A 19527-nucleotide genomic window follows, 5' to 3' on the forward strand; every position below is an offset into this window, starting at 1 on the left:
CACATTAGATGATTAGGAATTCTTTCACATTAAGTCATGTATAATTTAAACCAATAGAGTTGAACTATGGTGGTCTGGACGTGGTAGTCGTTGCTCAGAGTTGGTCTTGGTCTGAGTTCATAGTCAGCTAAAATGTGCTTTTGAAGAGAGCCCAGTGGGAGAGATGAGCTGATTCAAGAAGTCACCACCAGGGCAATTCAGCAGGGTTGCCAACTAATATGGATATAAGGTACAGCTTCAAGTCCTCTGGATCAGAGGCCTGAAATTGCAGGGATGCTGGAAATGAATGAATGAAGTGGTGTCTGAAAACAAATCATTCATGTGTGCATAAATTATTTTATTTGTCCGTGGTTCCTCAAGTCAAGTCAATTTTATCTGTATAGCCCAATATCAAAAATCACAAATTTGCCTCAGGGGGCTTTACAATCTGTACAGTAATACAACATCTTCTGTCCTTAGACCCTCGATTCGAATAAGGAAAAACTCCCTACAAGAAAACCTTTAACGGGGTAAAAAATGGAAGAAACCTCAGGAAGAGCAACAGAGGAGGGATCCCTCTTCCAGGACGGACAGAAGTGCAATAGAAAGACAAATTACAGAAATACATCATGGAACATAATAACAAAATTATAATGGATTTGTAATATATATTAATGAATATTATCAAAAAGATGCCAAGCAACTCCAGGTGCTGCCAAAACAGAATAGGACCTGTTCCTGTTGTGATAAACAAGTTCAACAGATCTTTTGTAGAAAAAAAAGGTGACCCTGACTATACTTTGTCAGGGTCTTAAAATACAGCCTAGTGTGGGGCATTTACTGTAGCCTATTCTTAATCATGGAAATATTACATTTACTGTGAGGTTTGATTAGTGGTCCCTAAACTTTTTAATTACAAGGACTCATAGATTATAACACACCACTCTTTTAAACAACTTTAAGGCTATACATGTGACCAACTGTAAACACGGTTTTATCAACTTATTGTGTAATAAAGTGAAAACAAATGGGGTGTGAATAGTTTTATCAAAGGTGTCACTCTTCTCCTTGATTATAGAAAACCTTATTTTGTTTAGGATTACTTGAAACGCCCATAAGGAGTCCTTGGAAAAAATTACATATATACTGTGAAACAAACAGGAGTCATGTAAGGAAATATGGGATATCTTAGTATGGTTTCTTTAAAGGGAAGAAACAGGTGTTACATCTGTAGAAATGGATCACTCTGATCCATAAGAAGGAAAATTAATGTATGGAGATGTAAGTAGCCCCCCTAACCCTTTGTCTTCTTGTCCTTTGTCCTTCTTTTCTTATCTTGTGTGTCTATGTTATTTGATTACTTTCTGGTATGAATTCTCAGTGTGAATTGTTAATATACTATGAATTCTTACGACATGTTATCGGTAGTTTATTGTTTTGCATTGTGTGGATAGGGTTAAGGGGATAATATGATATAGTTTGGGCTGTATGATATTTGTTTTACTTTTATAATTCTTTTTTTTCTTTGCCCTATGTCTATTTATGTTTACAAAATGATTAAAAGAAAAAAACAAAAAAGTAAAAGAAAGTAAAAGAAAGAAAAAAGAGTCCTTGTACCCAAATCCAGCTTTGAGAACCACTTCATCTTTGGATCATCATAATGCCGTAAGTCAACTGCAACCGTCGTGAAATGACTGGACGACTGTAACACGGCGGGCGGGAGCAACAGAAACCGGAAAACAGCGGGCTTGTTTGAAAGGAGGAAAGCGTCTCCGTAGTTACTGACAACCGTGTTATTCACTGAGAAAGGTTGTTTTGGTTGCACAGAAAAAGCTGTAATGCACACTTTTTCATGGGATAATTAAAAGCGCTGCCGTTAGAGCGTGTTGTGACGTTGCTCGGTGCACTGACTTCACGCGGAAGACGGTTGTCAACAGCAGAAAAGAAACATTATGACTGTTTGTTAGGCGGCTAAGTTAGCAACGGCAGCGCTATCTTAGTATTAACTCAGAGTTGTAAAGCTGCTGTTTAGTAAGTTGTCTAAACAGGTAAGAGACAAACTGTGTTCAGTTTTCCCGAAGAGCGTCTAGTGAGCTTGTTTGTCTTTTCCTGTGAGTTTTATATCTGTGCTAAAAGACATGCAGCTAACGTCAGATGAATGGAAACAAATCGAGCTTCTGTCAACTGTTCCGAAATTAGCAGTTAAACTGCTGATGAAATACGAACGGGCTTCAGTGCCAAATAGCCTACTGTATATATCCAAAGCATTTTACTACTAACGCTACAAGTGTCCTTTTATTTGATCAAACTTAGGGCAATTGTTTATATTTTGCTTTCTTTTCAGCCTCACAATGTCCTCCAAAGACAACTCTCGCATCCTTGTGTTGGAGGAGCAAGTGACGAGTTTATCAGAAGAGTTGATGCAATGCCAGGTATGGATTAATGTGTGCATCTAAGATGGATGTGCAGCACACGCTGCTGCATTGTGCTATCTGCTATCTGTGAAAATGATTGAAAATGATTATATTATAATACTGCAAGCAACACAAATGGCTAAGACTTAAACTGATGATTTTGGTTGCTTAAAAATAGTAAAGTCCACAGAAGGAAGAACCAGCAAATGCAGAGTCACGTGCTCATTAATTAGTGAATTGAACACTTGTCATGTTAACTTTTGTTCAGTTCACTATTTAAGGCTTTATGGTTTTTAAATTTTAAGATGTTCAAGTGTACCAGCATCATTATATTTCAGTGAGGTAAAATGTAAATATAAGACTGTGCACTAAGAATATGCAGCGCTAATGATGAATATTGTCATTTGTCTCTTATAAGTACAGTACATGGACTGTTGTTTTCATGTATTTATGCCTTTGGTCAGTTGTACCTTTTCATGAACCTGATGAAGCGCTCTTATCACCACCTATGTAAAAAAAAAAGAAAAAAAAAAGATCCTCAATCATTTATTATCAAGGACTGAATGTGTGGTCACTATCACAAATTTATTTTCTGACTACATGTTGTTTTTGCTGTTGCCAGCACCTCTTGCTCTGCAGTACATGCTGTGTGCAAAGTTTTTCCTCTTTTTTACTATTTGTCATTTCTGTCAGACAGTATATAATTACCCACTTTATTAAATTAACCATCTATTCCTTATGACCATTATTTTCATTTGTGATCAGACTAAGACCTATGACTTATAATATGTCTCCATCCTGCAATGTCATTGAAAATTTTCAATATAAAAGATTTCTAAAGGAGATAACAATGCATGCTGAAAGGTACTGTACATTAGTCAGCTTGTTCAGCTTTCAAAAGACATTCATTTGTGTTTACCGTCTCAATTTTTATGACTAGAAGTTGTCAGTTGAAGTTGAAATGCACAAGAATTTCCAGTGAGTTAGTTATGATTTAGTTAAGTTGATTGTACTGAACTGCACAAAGAGCATTTTAATTATCAGTACTGTTTTGCTGCTTAAATCTGTAAATAACCTTTCCACCCTTTATTTGAATGCTCAGCAAAGCCAGTGATTAGTCTGCAACAAATATCTGCCCCCACAGAACATTTGAATAAATTTAGCCCCCATTTTTCTACTTGTTCAAATAAATACAAACATACAGCCACAAAGTGCTCATAAGCACATTGGAGAACATTTCATCCTCACTTTGTGAGTCAGTGATTGAGGGAGGATGTCCTTGCATACTCACCACCAGGTGGTGCCTAATAACATGTGAACTGAACCCAGCATTTCTCACTTTGCATATCCACACAGTACCTTGATACACAGGTAGGTAGACAGCTGTGGGGCTCAGCAGATGATGTGTTACTTTTGGGTTTTTATTAGACTATTAGATACCATCTAACACATGGGGCAAGAACATTTGTTGTGGTGCTGTCGGTGGTAACCACATGTGTGCCTGTTACCTTATTTATCATGTGTATAAAGTTTAGTTTAACTTTTGATGTTAACTTTTTAGACTTTACTCAGGAAAAGAAGTTGTGCAACATCATTTCATAATTTGTAAAATCCACAAGGCATCTGTACAAACTTGTATAAGGAAGCAAAGCCATGTAAACACCTACAGTATGTAATTTAACAACCAAAAACCTAATTGATTTGACAGATAAAATTCACTAGACTTCATGAAACAACACATTTTTAAAATAGGCTGTAGATCACTGTTTTATTTCTATCTAATACTGTGATGTACGTTCTAATCAAGGCTATAAAAGTGGCCTGTATATGTTTTTACACTCCTTTTCAGCACTCCTTTATTACTTGCAGTTACGAAAACAAATGCTACAAACTATTTATAATAAAGAGAATGATTTGTTAAATCTTACCTAATTTGTTTCCAGCGTTTGGACAGTGTATGATTAGGGGGGGTTACCCAACTAAGAAAACAAAAAAGTGCAACTGCAGAGCGTCACTTTGTCACCCCTAAAATTTGCACATCACTCTAGATCTTGATGAAAATATTCCCAGAATACAGAAAATTCCCCCAAACATTACATTTTATGACAGTGCTATTTATTAATAGTATACCAGACATTTTGACATGAAAATAGGAGTACTTTACACTGTGAGACCCACATTTAAATGTCTCTTTCATTAATGCTTTACATTATACTGCTACTAGTTTGCCAGTGACACTTTGTTCACTTGAGACTATTCCTGCTGCCTTACATTCAACTAACATGGAAACCATCCTTGGTGGTCTTGTCTAGAGTAGAACATCAGAGATTCTGTCTATCTAATAGGGACCTTTAGTTGTGTAGTGTACCATTTAAATAGTGGCATTTGAATACTATTGATGTCTTAAGTCTCTGGCAAGATGTACTTCAGGACAGCCATTAACTACAAAGAGGCTCATCTGTCGGCCAGCAAATGTTCCTACTAGACCCTACTAATTTTATTAATACGTGGCTGAATTCCAGTGGCTCTCTTTGGTATGTTTAGCCCATGGTGTTTCAGTGTCTAGATTTAAAATGAATAATTCAGCAATCATCAAACACACATTCAGTGCATCTTTAAGTACATATACTGCAGAGGAGAGCTCTTGATGAGGGTCCTCACTGAACACTTGTCTGTATAACGGCTAATGGCAGCCAAAGGCCAGGCAGAGGGAGACCACCTGTTTCAAGTCAACCACGCTGCTTAATTTCGTCGTTAGCTGCATTGCAGGGCTGATTTGGTGAGATCTCTATCCCCCTTCACCCGGCTCCCACTCTGTATACACACACACTCTTACACACAGATGCATACAGAGACACAAATCTACAGTCCTTCCACTTTATATGTTCAGTTCATGGTCTTATCAAGGTCTGCTTCTGCCATTTTAGTAAATAATTGATTAGACACTTTTGAAAAGGGGGTTAAAATTCATGTACTAATTGGAGACCAGTAGATTCCAGGGGGAGGGATGACTTTTATCTTATGATGATGTGAACATAATTTATCAGATAATTTTATATTAAGTCGATTTGGTATAATTCTGTCTTTTAATGTCAGAAAATGTAGTTTTTAGATGTCCCTCATTAAATGTAATGTAGCTTAAAAATGTTTGAAAAACCAGCGAGACAATTTGAATTGGAAATGTGTCAGGGGCAGGCTGGGTTTTTCTACTTGAAGATGACTCTCTCTGTCATCAGTTTTGAGTTTCTTTGGGGCTAGTTACTTTGGAGCTGTAGTGGAAAACATATCTGGAGAGCAATTGATTAATAAAGAAAATGCAAGCTTGACTGCTGTGTTTTGATTTGGATCCCAGCTCTCCCCAGTCATAAATAGTGCATAATGACAAGTGTCAATGCTTGCTCCCCTTGAGTCGAAGGTCACATCTCAGTGATGGAGATTCCTGTTAAGAGAGGCTCATGATTGAGGCAGGCCAGATCAAAAACTATTTTGTACAAGATGTTTAAATTATTGATTGACTACCCCTTCTCTCGTATGCTAATGGAATCCTGCCTAATTTTTTGTTTTTGAGTGAGAAAAGCTGACATGTGTTGCCGCTGTCCTAGTAGGCCTCATTGCATATTGAGACACATTTATCAAAAACTATTTATCTCAATTAAGAATAACAGCTGTTGACTGAATCCTGTATTTTCACAGGCAGACAAGGAGTTTGTTTGGTCCCTATGGAAACGCCTGCAAGTGGCAAATCCAGACTTGACCCAGGCTGTCAGTTTGGTGGTTGAGCGGTGAGTAGATTCATCTTTCAAATTGCTACCTGAGAAGCTCAACAGCTGAAAATTCCTTTATCTCACAAGTGAAGAGAAATATGTGTGAAAGTCGTTCAAGGGGTGTTTAAGGCACCTTGGCCATTCTTCTGGGGTTACGACGGAATCTGGTGCAGATGCTGATTTAAGCCTTCTTATCCCCGGTTTAGCAGTTCAACCATGGAAACCCTTTTAATGAAAACACTCTCCCTCCACCGATCCCATTCTGGACAGTTGAAACACTCCTGCCAAATACTTGTCTTTATCGGATAAATTGTGAGATTGAATATGACCTCTTTTGCAGGGTGGCTAAGCTACACCAAAAACAGTGGCATGGGAAATTTCAGAAAAGAACAGAGGTTCAGATTTTTTCCTGACGACGCATAGTTGGATAAATTAAATACATTCCTCCTTAATAGGAAAAAAAATATTTGACTTTAAATTGTCTTTGATGCCAGCATCACTGCAGTTTGAACACAGATTGTCTTTTACTACTTGCATATGATTCAGCTGCTATTGTAATGCATGTAAAGCCTTATTCAATACTGTAGTTTTTTACACTACATTTATATTTTTTCTTAGGGGATACTGTACAGAATTATGTTCTGCCTACCAAGTGTGCATATCACATACTTTTTTATGTCTGTCAGTTGTTAGCAGACCCTTAATAGGGGTAAAATACAGTGCAGCAGCATGCAGAGTGTTCCTCAGTACCTGTGCCTCTCATTCCTTCTACATACCCTCTTCAGTTCCTTTATAGCCCCATAGGAAACCCATCAAAGTATGTTGGTCCGCTGAGACTGGTGGGGGAACATGCACCCAGAGAGTGTATGTGTATTGTATCACCTGATGCGCAGGAGGATATTGACATGGTAATTGTGTCGACTCCAGTCAAGCGCTGGTGCCCACTGGGAACTACCATTCACCCCACCCTCCCCTTCCTGTGAGGATCTTGTAGAGTGATTGGTTGGTTGCTCAGGACATGGTGAACACAGCCCAATATACAAGGAGATGTAGCTAGGCCAGCCTGCGTTCCAGCTCCTCCAGGGACACCAGATACTTATTTCAGTGTCTATCAGGGGATAGGGCTGATCAGAAGAGGCAAAGAGACGAGAGAAAAGGCCTTGAAGATGGGAGGTGTAGAAGGAGCAAGTGATGAGTAGAGGGAATGGGTGGCCCCTGGTGGCTTGAAGCAGTTGAAACAAACAGGTCCCCAATTGCTTTTGTTTTTGTCTCCCTAAAAGTTCATATGATAAAAGAGGTGCTAGTGGGCTGGAAAGAAAAAAAGAGTTTCGTCCTGCAGCAGATTAGTACAGCAGCTGTGCTTTCATAATAGAGTGTGCATTTTCTGTTTTCATTTATATATACTTTTTTGTCACATTATAGTCTTCATGATAATAATAATAATTATAATAATAATAATTAAAATAACTTTATTTATATAGCACATTTTTAAAAAAGAGTGCTTTGACAGACAAACAGAAGGAAATATACCAACAGAAAGCCAAACAGTGAGGCCAAACAAAAGAAAGACAAAATTAAGATAAAGTTAAGATAAAAAAAGAAGTTAAAACAAGAAGACAAAAGATGCAGAAACACAGCAGAGAGAAGACAGAAGGATGACGAAAGATAAAGACGGTAAAAGAGATAAAAGACAAAAAAAAACATTTAAAAAAGTAAATATAAATACAAATAAAAAGAATAAAAGCAATAAAAAGACAACATCACGTAAAAGCAAATCTGTAAAAATGTGTTTTAAGGAGTGTTTTAAAAGAAGTTACTGATTCTATGAGCCTTATCTCCTCAGGCAGGTTGTTCCAAAGCCAAGGGGCCCTGATGGCAAAAGCACAGTCACCTTTAGATTTAAGCCTCTACTTTGGAATGGCCAGAAGGGCCCCACCTGAGAATCTCAAGGTTGCGAACTGGCTCATAGCTACATAACATTTCTGTTATGTAGCTTGGGGCCAGACCCAGAAAAGTGATCAGTAAAATCTTAAAATCAATTCTAAATGAAACAGAGAGCCAATGGGGAGAAGCAAGGATTGGGGTGATGTGATGTTGTTTGTTAAAACCAGTAAGAAGCCGAGTTGCTGCATTCTGAACTAGATCGAGGCGAGAGAGTGACTTTTGGTTTATGCCAGAAAGGAGGGAGTTACAGTAGTCAAGTCTAGGGAAAATAAGTTGGACAACTTTTTTGATCTGTGGTTCAAAGCTTAAGTCTGAATCAAATAGTACCCCCAAATTTCTGGCAGCAGGCTTTACGTTTGCAGACTAGGGACCAAGGCCACTCTCAATGAGAACGATAGGGTTTGGAAGACTGAACAATATGTTTCTGATTTTGAGTTATTGAATTGAAGAAAATTTGGTGCCATCCGACAGATGACGTCACTGAGACAATCTACAGCAGCTAGGCTTTTTGGGTCACCAGGTCTCAGGGGAAGGTATATCTGTATATTATCTGCGTTTGGATGATTTGGCCAAGTGGAAGCATGTAGATAGAAAACAAAATTGGACCTAAAATTGAACCTTGTGGTACTCCACAGGTAATGTGAGTTGTAGAAAATGAGTAATTACCTAACTTGACTGAGTAGGTTCTTTCTGAAAGGTAAGAATAAAACCAACTGAGTGCAGTGTCCTTGATGCCATGACTGCGGTGTTCTATTTGACTTTTTGTCTTTGTAGGGGGTGACAGAGTCCAAGACAGTCTGACAGGTGTGATTAAAAAGGGAGACCAGCTCCTTTGTGTTAGAATGTGGATCAAAGGCAGTTAAAGAAGCAGCAGTAAAAAGCTCAGAAAAAACTTGCAAGCAGGCATAGAGTTAATAACACGGCAGCAGACAGGTGTATTGTGATTAATAGGTGGTTGGGATGAAACCACACTGAATAAAACTGCTTTGTGATCAGATACACAGATATCCTTAGTCTCAAAGTTGTCAGGGCTGAGACCACTGTACAGAACTAAATCAAAGGTGTGGCCCTTCGAATGTGTAGGTTCTTGTATTGCCGAAATGAGGTTAAAAGATTCCAAAGTATCCATAAAATTGGTGACAGAAGTCTGAGAAGGGCAGTAGATGTGTATGTTAAAATCACTCAAAATAAGAATTTTGTCATACTTTGATATGGGATAATGGGATAATAACTCAGAAAACTCTTGGATAAAAACATTGTTTGGCCTGGGCAGTTTAAAAACCAAGATGTTCAGATGATGTCAAACTACTATGTAAAAATAAAATTTTCTGTAAATAATAGCAACCATAGACATAGTATGAAAATGGTAAGAAGAACATTAATTGGCTGTATGTTAAGGGATCTCCTTTTGTATTTGTTATGAATTTTCCTTTTAAGATTTCTCTGTCAGCTGTCAGAATTACTGTTGCTTTTGTTTGTGAAGTACAGCAGGTGCACAAACAATTATAATTACTGCAGGTATAATTGATAATTATATGACATCACACTGCAATATTTTTGGAGCTACTGCCTAATGTCTCTTTATTTACTGTACATCCACTGTGATTCAAAAAATATTAAAGTCCAATGCAATGAGAGTACACTTTATAAACATGATATCTGCATTTTTAAGGATACATACGTTCTTTCTTACTTTCCTGTTCTTTACTCTTTCTTCTAGTGAGAAGCACAAAGCGGAGATTAAGGATAGGAAAGTGTTGGAGATCCTCCAGTCCAAAGATTACAAGATACAGGAGCTGGAACAGGTACAGTATGGTTTGGTCAAATATTCTAAAACATTCTGTGTTTAGCGAATGTCTGTTAGATCTCAGACACATTAATGGAGGAAGGCCATTCAGCCCAGTCTGGAAAATTTACTTGACAAAGGCTGCTACTTGTAAGCAGTAGAAAGTTTTAGAAAAGCAAGATGAAATTTATAATTAGATTGTTTTCATTAATAATTCTGCCCCTCAAATTGGTTATGTTTACAAATCTGACAAATCTACAAATCGTCTGATGTTGGCCAATGATCAGCTGCAGTGAAGCATCTGAGAGTTAAATGTCCTCCTCAACACTTTGATGATGGGTCCAGCAGGAGGTCATTTCTCATTCACTTTCCCCAACCACATTCACCACATTTCCAGGGTGAATTTTTTTAACTTCAAGGCAAAATTCTTGGATTATATTTTTGCAGTTTTATGTTATTTTTTCTCCCCCTGAAACCATTTGTGTTAAGGTATTTAAATTTGCAGTTCATACTTATAGATAAGCCTTTATTCTTGGTTTGCCTCCTTGATTTAAAAAAATAATTGCCAGCAAATTCTTTGTGTATTTTTAACTACAACCTCTTTCTCTGTGTTACCTGCTTTCTTTGCATCGCCCCCTGAGTAATATTTCTTGATGGTATGATGGCTAACGATAATGACATCACTAATGAAATTTACTCCAAATCATCATCCCTTCACTGGAGCATCTGTCAGTCTCCTTCATTAGCGTCCCTCATCCAGAATTGTGTTCATTCCTAATGAGACTGGCTGTAATGGAGTCATCAGCTTGGCAGTGTTTTTTTTTTATATATTTTTTTGCATCACTCTCCTCAGCCATCTTAACCATGATCTACACAACACAGTAGTTTTAGTGGTAGCTCATAGTTAGGATATACAGTATATGTGTGTACAAGTTAACCTTCACTTTATTTCAATGCAAGATTTGGGCCTTTAGTTTGAGATGCAGTTAAGTTTTTAGATCTACAGGTTTGATACAGATGCTTAGAAAATATCCCAAAAGGGATATATTCCATATCATAGCTGTGGGTGTGGGCCTCTTGATGTGGGTGTATATTACAATGAATATTTTTGCGTCAATCAGTGTTTAAATCTGACTGATGCATAGGCATCCATGACAGCATACTCACAAGCAAACTTAATTGGTTTAACCTTTGGATGGGGCTGCGTTGACAATGCAACAAAGGCTTGGAAAAAAGGCTGCTATACCATATGAGAGGAAAATACCAACAAGGTTTAATAGGACAAAAAAATAATTAAGTTTGAACCACTCAGTAGAAATTCATTACTGAATGTGTTATTATAGCAACATTTTTACTGTAACTACTGTGTTTTAGTTACATTGAGGTCACTGTAAATTTATAATACATGACCTTTTCAACCACCATAGCAATATTATGCTGGGCATAAATGTAAAAAGTATGTGTGGCCTTTATTTTGTTCTATAAAAAAGTTGATTCAGGCCTGCTGTTGCACTATTCACGTGGAAATGTGTTATACTCTATATTCCAAAAAGATTAAACACAATAAAAGAGATTGCTTGAAAATGTAGCAGAGGATTTTCCTTTTTATTTTGTTATCAGATCTAGATTTTCCAGATTGGGAAGTTCCACTCAAAAATGCTAAATGTGATTTAGTCTGAGTGAAGGCAGCCTGATTTCAATAAGGTTATTATGAATTAAAAATGTAATTAATCTGAAATATTAGTTGTTATTAGTAGCTTAAACCAATGGCTGGTAGACAGATAACATATCAGATAACATATCACAGCTAATAAGATAAGTAGCCACACATTTTTAACAACAACTTTGCCAATTGTGCTAGAGTGTCCTAGACTTGCGAACCAACCTTCTGAAATATTAATAAGCATTAAAGTGCTCTGCTGCCCGGCTAAAGGCCATAGTGTGCTTACAATGCAAGCTTAGCTAAGCCTCAGGATGAAGTAGAGTAAAGTAGTAGAAGTAAGGTCTTTCTTACTTAAAATACTCTATTTTTATGTGAATCAAAAGTGATCTCCTCTTTAAACTGTTGGTAATAAAACTGTTCGTTATTATCAGCACCATCTCAAGAAAACTATTTCTGGTCCACATAACAGCTCTGACATTCAACAGGCAACAGGTTGCCTTGTGAAAAAAAGGGGATACCCACTGTCTTCAGACTCATGAAACAGGCTGTTTGAGAATCTCCTTATTAGCACTGCTCTCTGTGCTGTGTCATCCTGGCCTTCTGACAGTCATCATCTCATCCAGTCTCGAGCCATATATACCCAAATAGTGATTAATTGGCTTTTCCTCTTTTTTTGGAGATGTGATGGTTCGCTGATTCCACACAGGATCTTACACTTCTCTTAATGTCTCAGCTCTCCAACTTTGATGTTTTTTTTTCCTCCTCGTCTTCTTTTTTTATCCTACCTCTTTAACTTTCCCTCACTACTCCTTTCCATTTTTGTAACATAATTAGCTTTCATTTTTGAACTGTACTGGGAATTTTCAAATGCTAATCTTTCTGTCCTAGACCTCTTAACTTGGCGGAACCCCCCTTTTTCTCTTCTATCAATTGAGCACTACTGGGGTTCAAATTGTTCTTGCCTACCTCATTATCAACGTTTGAATTTATTTTCTGCTCCCCAGTATAAATCTCTATTAAAGCCCCTCTGTTCTTAGCACGGCGAGCTAGGAGTAGCGAGGAACGCTAAATCCACTATCTGGATATATCTGAGCGATTTCCCCCAACATGGCAATTAATTGCATCCCAGAGCACAGTGTTATTTGAGAGGAGGGTGTACCCACAGAAGGTTGTGGATTACCAGCCAATGCCAAACCCCAGCTGATGTAGTGTTAAGAGGCCAGCCACAAAGGCTGCCAAAAAACATGAAGTGAACATATACCAGCATCAGAAGTGGGTGGTCATTAAATTCATTGTATCATTTCTGCTGGCCTTCAGTTTAGTGAACCTTGAAAATCATTAAATTGATCATCATGGAGCTTTAGGATGTTTTGTGACTCACTAGATTTAAAATGAGTACCAGTTAGATCTCAATAGTTGAGTGTGTGTGGTTGCTGTCTTTTGCTACATAATTGTGCCATGGGTAAAAAGATAATCACAGTTCTTTTTTACATTTAACACCTTTTCCATTTAGTATTTATGAATATAGTTGTTGGCAGTTAGATTTTAATGCCTGGTAAATTTAAACTTGTGGGTTTTATGTTATTCAGTCCCTATTCAGGACACAATCCAGACCCTGTTTTTGATTTTGATCAGTTTAAGAATTAGAATCTTCAGGATCAGAATCAGGTTTATTGCCAAGTAGGTTTGCACATACAAGGAATTTGCCTTTGTGTTATGGTGCATAACAGTCAAAAATATATACAAAATTAAGTAATCCTAAATAATATAAAATAGAAAGAATTTACATTAAAAAATATGTAAATTATATTCTAAGTGAGAAGAGCTGCTACAGGTTTAAATTTTAAATTGAAGAGAATGAAATGAATTGTATAAAATATTGACCAGGAGTCAACAGTTTATGCAGTGTATAAGTAATAATATAATAATAATAATAATAATAATAATAATAATACAAGTTGCGTTAATGTAACGCGCCATGTTAGATGAAAGATCACAGATGTGCAAATTTAAGATTATGGGGAGTTTATGTTAATATAATGTGTAATGCCCATAGCTGCTATAGAGTCCGTGTCAGTGGGGGTCCCGTGCCTTGTTGATGAGGCCGGCTGCAGACGGGAAGAAACTGTTCTTGTGGTGTGAGGTTTTGGTCTTGACAGACCTCAGCCTCTTGCCTGAGAGGAGCATTTCAAAAAGTTTATGTCTGGGTCCAGGGTGGGAGGGGTTAGCCATAATCTGTCCTGCTCGCCTCATAATGTGTGCATAATGTGACCTGTGGCCCTCTTTTTATGCATTTTTCTTTCTCTCTATCTGTGTGACTCTATTTTTTGCTGTCTCGATGTCTGCCACAGAAAGTGACAGGGCAGCAGCAGGAGATTAACAGCGTTGTACAGAGGAGGACAACAGTGGATGAGGAGAGTGCCTTAATGAAGAGGGAGCTGACAGCTCTGCGTGAACAACTGGTCAATAACAGTCAGGAACTTAAGGTTGGTGGCACAAATTTTCTGTGGCATTCTAGGCCTCAGATTCAAAAAGTCTCTTTTTTTGTGTGGCACCAAACATGACAAGTCCCCCGTGGCTATAGCCACAGGCCTTGAATCATTTAGAAGAGAAAGAAGATTGCTCTGCCTTCTTGAACACAATCTCTGTGTCTTTGTGTCTTTTCCTCTCGCTTTTCACCCTCGCTCTTTTGGCTTTTAGCTTTCTTTCTTGGTACTGACAACAGAGAATACTTAACAGCTGGAAAGAGAGAGTGTGTGTGTGTGTGTGAGAGAGAGAGAGAGAGAAAGGAAAGCAGGTTGTTAACTTGCAGATAAATACTTAATGACTGCTTCAGTGGGGGAAAGTGAAAAGTGTGCTTGTGATGGTGTGGCTTCCCCCTAATTATGCTTAGATGGGACCTGGCTATGATTAATTGATAAAGGAATGGTCCTTACACAGTCTTGGTGAGGTCTCATGGCGAGAAATCGTGGGGGACAGCATCAAAGGAGACCTAGGTTGAGTCTAATGGGTCTTGCAGCAAGCACCATTCTCATTAGGAGCTTGCCATTAAAGCTGACAGACTGGCCCCTTTACCTGCATGAGCCCAGCTCTTGCCACACGGCTCGGCCCACACCAGCAAACATCTGGCCGCACGGACCAGTCTTACAGCGCAGGTGACCTTGGCCAATCAGCGGCCCATGCAGGCACCTCCCGCAGCAAAGCCAGTCCACTGTTTACATATTCATTTCTGCCTCAACCCCATGGGTTGATTCTCTTTTTGTATCTCTGTGTCTTTCTTTTTTCATTTTCGCAGTTTGAATAGCTTCTTTTTCTTCTCTCCTTTCGTCACCGTTGTTTATTTGGCCCTCATGACCCCCTACTCTCCTCCTTACAACACACACCTCTCTTATCCAGGAAATGAAGACGGAGTGTAGGAGGAAAGAGGAGGAGGAGCGGCAGGTGGTGCGGGCTCTAGAGGAGGAGAAAGAGGGATTAACTTCCCGCTGCGTCGCCCTGCGAGCTGACCTGGAGGAGAAAGAGAGGCAGGCCAACAGCCAACGAGACCAGAGGGATGCTGCTCAGGCCAGAGTCAAGGTATGAACACGAGGACAATTCCATGCAGACACACACACACACACACACACACACCCACACACAAAGTCGTACAGGATGGGCCCTGTCCTCTAGCTTTTCCTTTTCTTCTGCACACCTTGAAATCTCTGATTCTCTTACCCTTTCCTCCACAGCATGTGAATATAAAAAAATCTCTGTGGCAAAGTGCAGTTTAAATATGCAGGGACTATATTCAAAGGAAAGAAAAAATACATTTTAACATAGGGGCGACAGATCTTCCTTGTTTGGAATAAAAAATGAATTGAGCTGATTGTCAAGAAGCCTCTTGCCCCCTTCAACCCAAATGAGGACTCAGAACTTTGTGTGAAGTCATTTGCATGTATGCATGCACAAGTGAGGGGTAGTTCTGTGTTTTCTTTATTTATTCCTCTCATATGCTTGTCGGGGCGGCTGTGGCTCAGGAGGTAGAGTGGGTCGTCTACTTATCGGAAGATCGGCAGTTCAATCTCCGGCTCCTCCAGTCTGCATGTCGAAGTGTTCTTGGCCAAGATACTGAACCCCAAATTGCTCCGGAAGGCTGTGCCATCGGTGTGTGAGTGTGTGTGCGAATGGGTGAATGTTGGCATGTAGTGTAAAGTGCTTTGAGTGGTCGGAAGACTAGAAAGGTGCTATTTACCATATGCAAGCATGTATTTTGAATAATCTGCACCTTGCTCCAGAATTTATCATTATAGATCCATTCTTCCCACATATGTGGACATGAGAAAACAGTTATTAGACAGTGACAGCAGTCAAACCACAATCACAGTACTTAAAGAGTTTTACCACCACCTGTTGCCATTCCCTTACAGAAATCAACTGCATGCCAATACTAGAGTCTGAGGACATAGGAGCAGCAGAAGAACCTCACATTCTTCTTTTCCCTTATGAACTAATCGTTATGAAACATATTGCTACCCTTGTCAAATGGAGACGGACAGAAAGTCTTGAATAAGTCAGGGCTGCAGAGTAATTATACTTGGACGGGATGGAGCCCAGCAACTACTCTATGCACATCCATCACAGCCTAAGACATTCCACATGTTCCTCATTTTCTGTATGATGATTTGAAAGATGGAGATGAAGAGTATGGGGTGTGTAGTGGATACATCATGCCAATTCGTTTGACATTGTTAAGATTTGCCCAGGAATTTTTCATTTAATCCAGTGCATAGTAGATAAGGTACGCTGCTGTATAGTTATTATATGTCCGTAAACTACACTGAGGGTGTGTGAAAGAAAAACTTGACAATTAATTCTGGTCCCGTGAAACACAGTTTTTAATTACGTTTGAACTGTATAGGTTTGGTCACCTTAGTGTGCTTGATGCCATGCAATCTACCCTGCTCTAATCGTTTGTTCTTATCAAAGAAAAGTTTTCATTAACACCTTGTCTACACCTGCTGCATAGCGAAACCAGCACAATAGCAGCAGCTGCAGTCCCCTGTCAGTGTCTTCACTGAATCTGTTCAGCTACAGTACTGCTGTGTATTCCGAAGTGCTAAGACAGTGCTCACAGCCCAAAACAATGTAGTTACATAGTAAGTTGAAAGAAAATGGCCCGTGTTGACTGCTGTATCGATTAAAACTGAATGTTTTATCATATGGATGTGAGACAGACAACTGAAAAACATGGCTGAAATGTGTCCGGTGTAGACACCCAGACTGCTAGGGGTTTATACGATGTCAACCTACACTTTGTCACATTGCCAAATGAAATATCTCTGATTCCACTGCAGATTATGTAAACTTAATCACAATAGTCTGCAGTGGATTGTGGACTAGTCCATGAAAATGCATTGCAAATAATAGTGGAGAAATTGACATAAAACAATCAAAAGGCTGAGGTAAAAAGGCTAATAAGAAATATTTCTTAATATAAGATTGAAGTGCACAAAGTGACCGAAAGTGCAAAACCACATGAAATTCACCTTCTTTGGTCATTATCAGAGTCATTACTTCTTTTTAATATTTTCTGTTGGAATGTATTGTGAAAATCCCCTTTACATGTTACATTATTCCTTTTAGATTTCTGAAAGCACTTCAAAATTGTTATTATTCTGCTGTACCAGGATCTGGAGGAAGAGTTGCACAATGCCTGGCAGGAGTTGTCCAGATTGCAGAGCCACAGTAGCAGTCTGGCAGCCCAGCTCTCCACCAAGGAAAAGGAGGTGGCATCAAAAGAGAGTCAACTCAGTCAACTTTGGTGAGCCCTACCAACTGAAATATTACCTGATAAATACACCTCAGTGTAACAACCAGAACTTAATATGTGATATTTTGGGTTAATCTTATTGTTTTAAGGAATTGTGTGTATGTCCTGTGTGGGCACATGCATACACATCACCTCACACAGGTTAGTGTGTGGAGCAGTAAGTATATTGCTCTCTATGCCGTGAGGCTTGGGGGTGACACAGATCTCTTCCACTCTGGCTCACCTAAAGCCACTTGATAAGCCCTGCATAGTGGATGTGCTTTAAAAGAGGGAGAAAAGGGAAACTGAGCAGGCTTTGCCTAAGCTTTAGTCGATATGATAAAAACTGTGAGAACCGTAGGAGCCTTAGTGGTAATCTCAACCTTTTTTAACTACTTTTCTGTTTTAATGCCAGAGGCACTCTGACATGTCAGTCACACCGGAGCTAGAGACCATTCTTAAGGTTTTAGCTAGGTGATTAAAGATGTCCTTATAAGTTAGAAGAGCACTTTGTGGTAATTCCATGGGACACAAATGATTGACTATAATATTGTCATATGTTACAAGTATTACAGTACTAGTCAAAAGTCTGGACACATGTTCCCATTCACTTGAATGAGAAAGTGTGTCCAAACTTTTGACTAGTACTGTATATATGTAATAGAAATGAAAAGTGCACTTTACTAAAATTTGGTATTATTAGTATAACAGGAATAATAGTATCGGCATTATTTATATAAATTACATTTTAAATTTGTTTACATATTTTTGCACCTTCAATTCATTGTTATAGAATTCAGAATAAATATAATAGATTACAGAAAAAAAAAGAATTAGTAACCTGAATTAATACAAGTTGTCTACCTTACACCCTCTTGATTTTAAATGATTTCTTTCTACATTATTACAGAGTCTTTGTATTTATATTCATTAAATCCGAAAACCTGAACATGTAACTTCAGTGTTTTAAATGAAAAGAAAAGCAGTGCTGCTCTATTGTGTATTGAACTATAATATTTTCTGGCTTTTATATAACATGTTGCATGTGTGTGTGTGTGTGTGTCTCTGCAGTCGTGAGTTTGCAGAAGTGCAGACCCTGTACAGACAGAGTACACAGCATGCAGCAGAGCAGAGTCATCTGATCAAGCAACTGGAAGGACTCAACCTAGACACACAGAAAGTCCTGAGGAACCAAGAAGAGGCACATACTGCTGACACCACCTCCTATCAGAGGGTACACACACGCATGCACACATGCCAAACCTCAAACTCATCATTACTATAACCACCTTGTTGCACTCCACTCAGGCCTCACCCGCTGTGGTAATTTATTTCCAAGCTTGCTGTAACCTACAATTATTTGACTTGCCAAAGAGAAGGACTCCTCTTCCCGTATCCTGTTACTGTGAATGAGTTCTGAACCCACCACCCCTCTGTCTGATGACTTTACTGCTGTGCCATACACATCACTGCACTGGGAGAGGGAGAAACTTTGGGCAAATATTTGTCATAAAACATAAACATTACGTAACATTTTTTGACCCACTTCATATTATCTTCTTCTTTGTCCTCTTTTTATTCTTTTATTTTTTTCTTTTCCTGCATATTGACGGCTTGATTGCACCGGGCGTGGCTGCGTTGCGTTCTAGCTGTGAAGTGGCCGCTGGAGCTGATTGCGGCCACTCTAGACAATGCTTGTGATCCCACCGGACGCGCTACAGTGCATTTCAGATGTGTCCCAGAAGTGGCCCTCTCCGCTCTGCTCTGCTAAAAATATGCACCTAGTCTATTTTTTATGGATACCGCGTCAAACTGCACAGATAGAGCCGGGTAGGAAGTCAGACACAGGAACGGCAGAGAGCATGCAGTCAGTTTTCAAAATAAAACACCCTGTGCAGACTCCCGATCGTATATCATATCATTACATCAACATTACTTCATAACCGGTTGATATGAAATAATTATGATGATGAATGTATTTTTAACAACTAAAACACAGCCACAAATCTTTGATCCATGTCATTCATGACTCAACTTTTAACTGTATTAACTTTGTCTGTAAGTTACAGCACGACAAAGTAATAACAACAATAAAGACAATTAAAACAGATAAAAAGGGAACTATTTAGCTAAGTAGCCTACTTACCCATGGTAGAAGCACAAAAATCAGGGAAAAATGACCAAATTAA

The 19527-nt window shown here is 38.7% G+C and overlaps 1 protein-coding gene across 2 annotated transcripts in view; it reads left to right on the forward strand.

Moving 5' to 3' along the window:
- The first annotated feature begins 1525 nt into the window (after nucleotides 1–1525).
- cntln (centlein, centrosomal protein) overlaps nucleotides 1526–19527 on the forward strand; it is a 94370-nt gene continuing 76368 nt past the window's right edge. The window contains exons 1-8 of one of the 2 annotated variants that reach the window (XM_067584872.1): nucleotides 1526–2027; nucleotides 2324–2411; nucleotides 6087–6175; nucleotides 9822–9906; nucleotides 13902–14036; nucleotides 14947–15126; nucleotides 17217–17350; nucleotides 18410–18572. In XM_067584872.1, the coding sequence (XP_067440973.1) occupies nucleotides 2331–2411; nucleotides 6087–6175; nucleotides 9822–9906; nucleotides 13902–14036; nucleotides 14947–15126; nucleotides 17217–17350; nucleotides 18410–18572 (867 nt within the window). In that variant the 5' untranslated portion in view covers nucleotides 1526–2027; nucleotides 2324–2330. The remainder of the gene's footprint in view (nucleotides 2028–2323; nucleotides 2412–6086; nucleotides 6176–9821; nucleotides 9907–13901; nucleotides 14037–14946; nucleotides 15127–17216; nucleotides 17351–18409; nucleotides 18573–19527) is intronic. The other variant, XM_067584873.1, reaches the window with a different exon arrangement.

This window comes from Thunnus thynnus, chromosome 3 (genome assembly GCF_963924715.1).
Source record: "Thunnus thynnus chromosome 3, fThuThy2.1, whole genome shotgun sequence".
Classification (NCBI taxonomy): domain Eukaryota; kingdom Metazoa; phylum Chordata; class Actinopteri; order Scombriformes; family Scombridae; genus Thunnus; species Thunnus thynnus.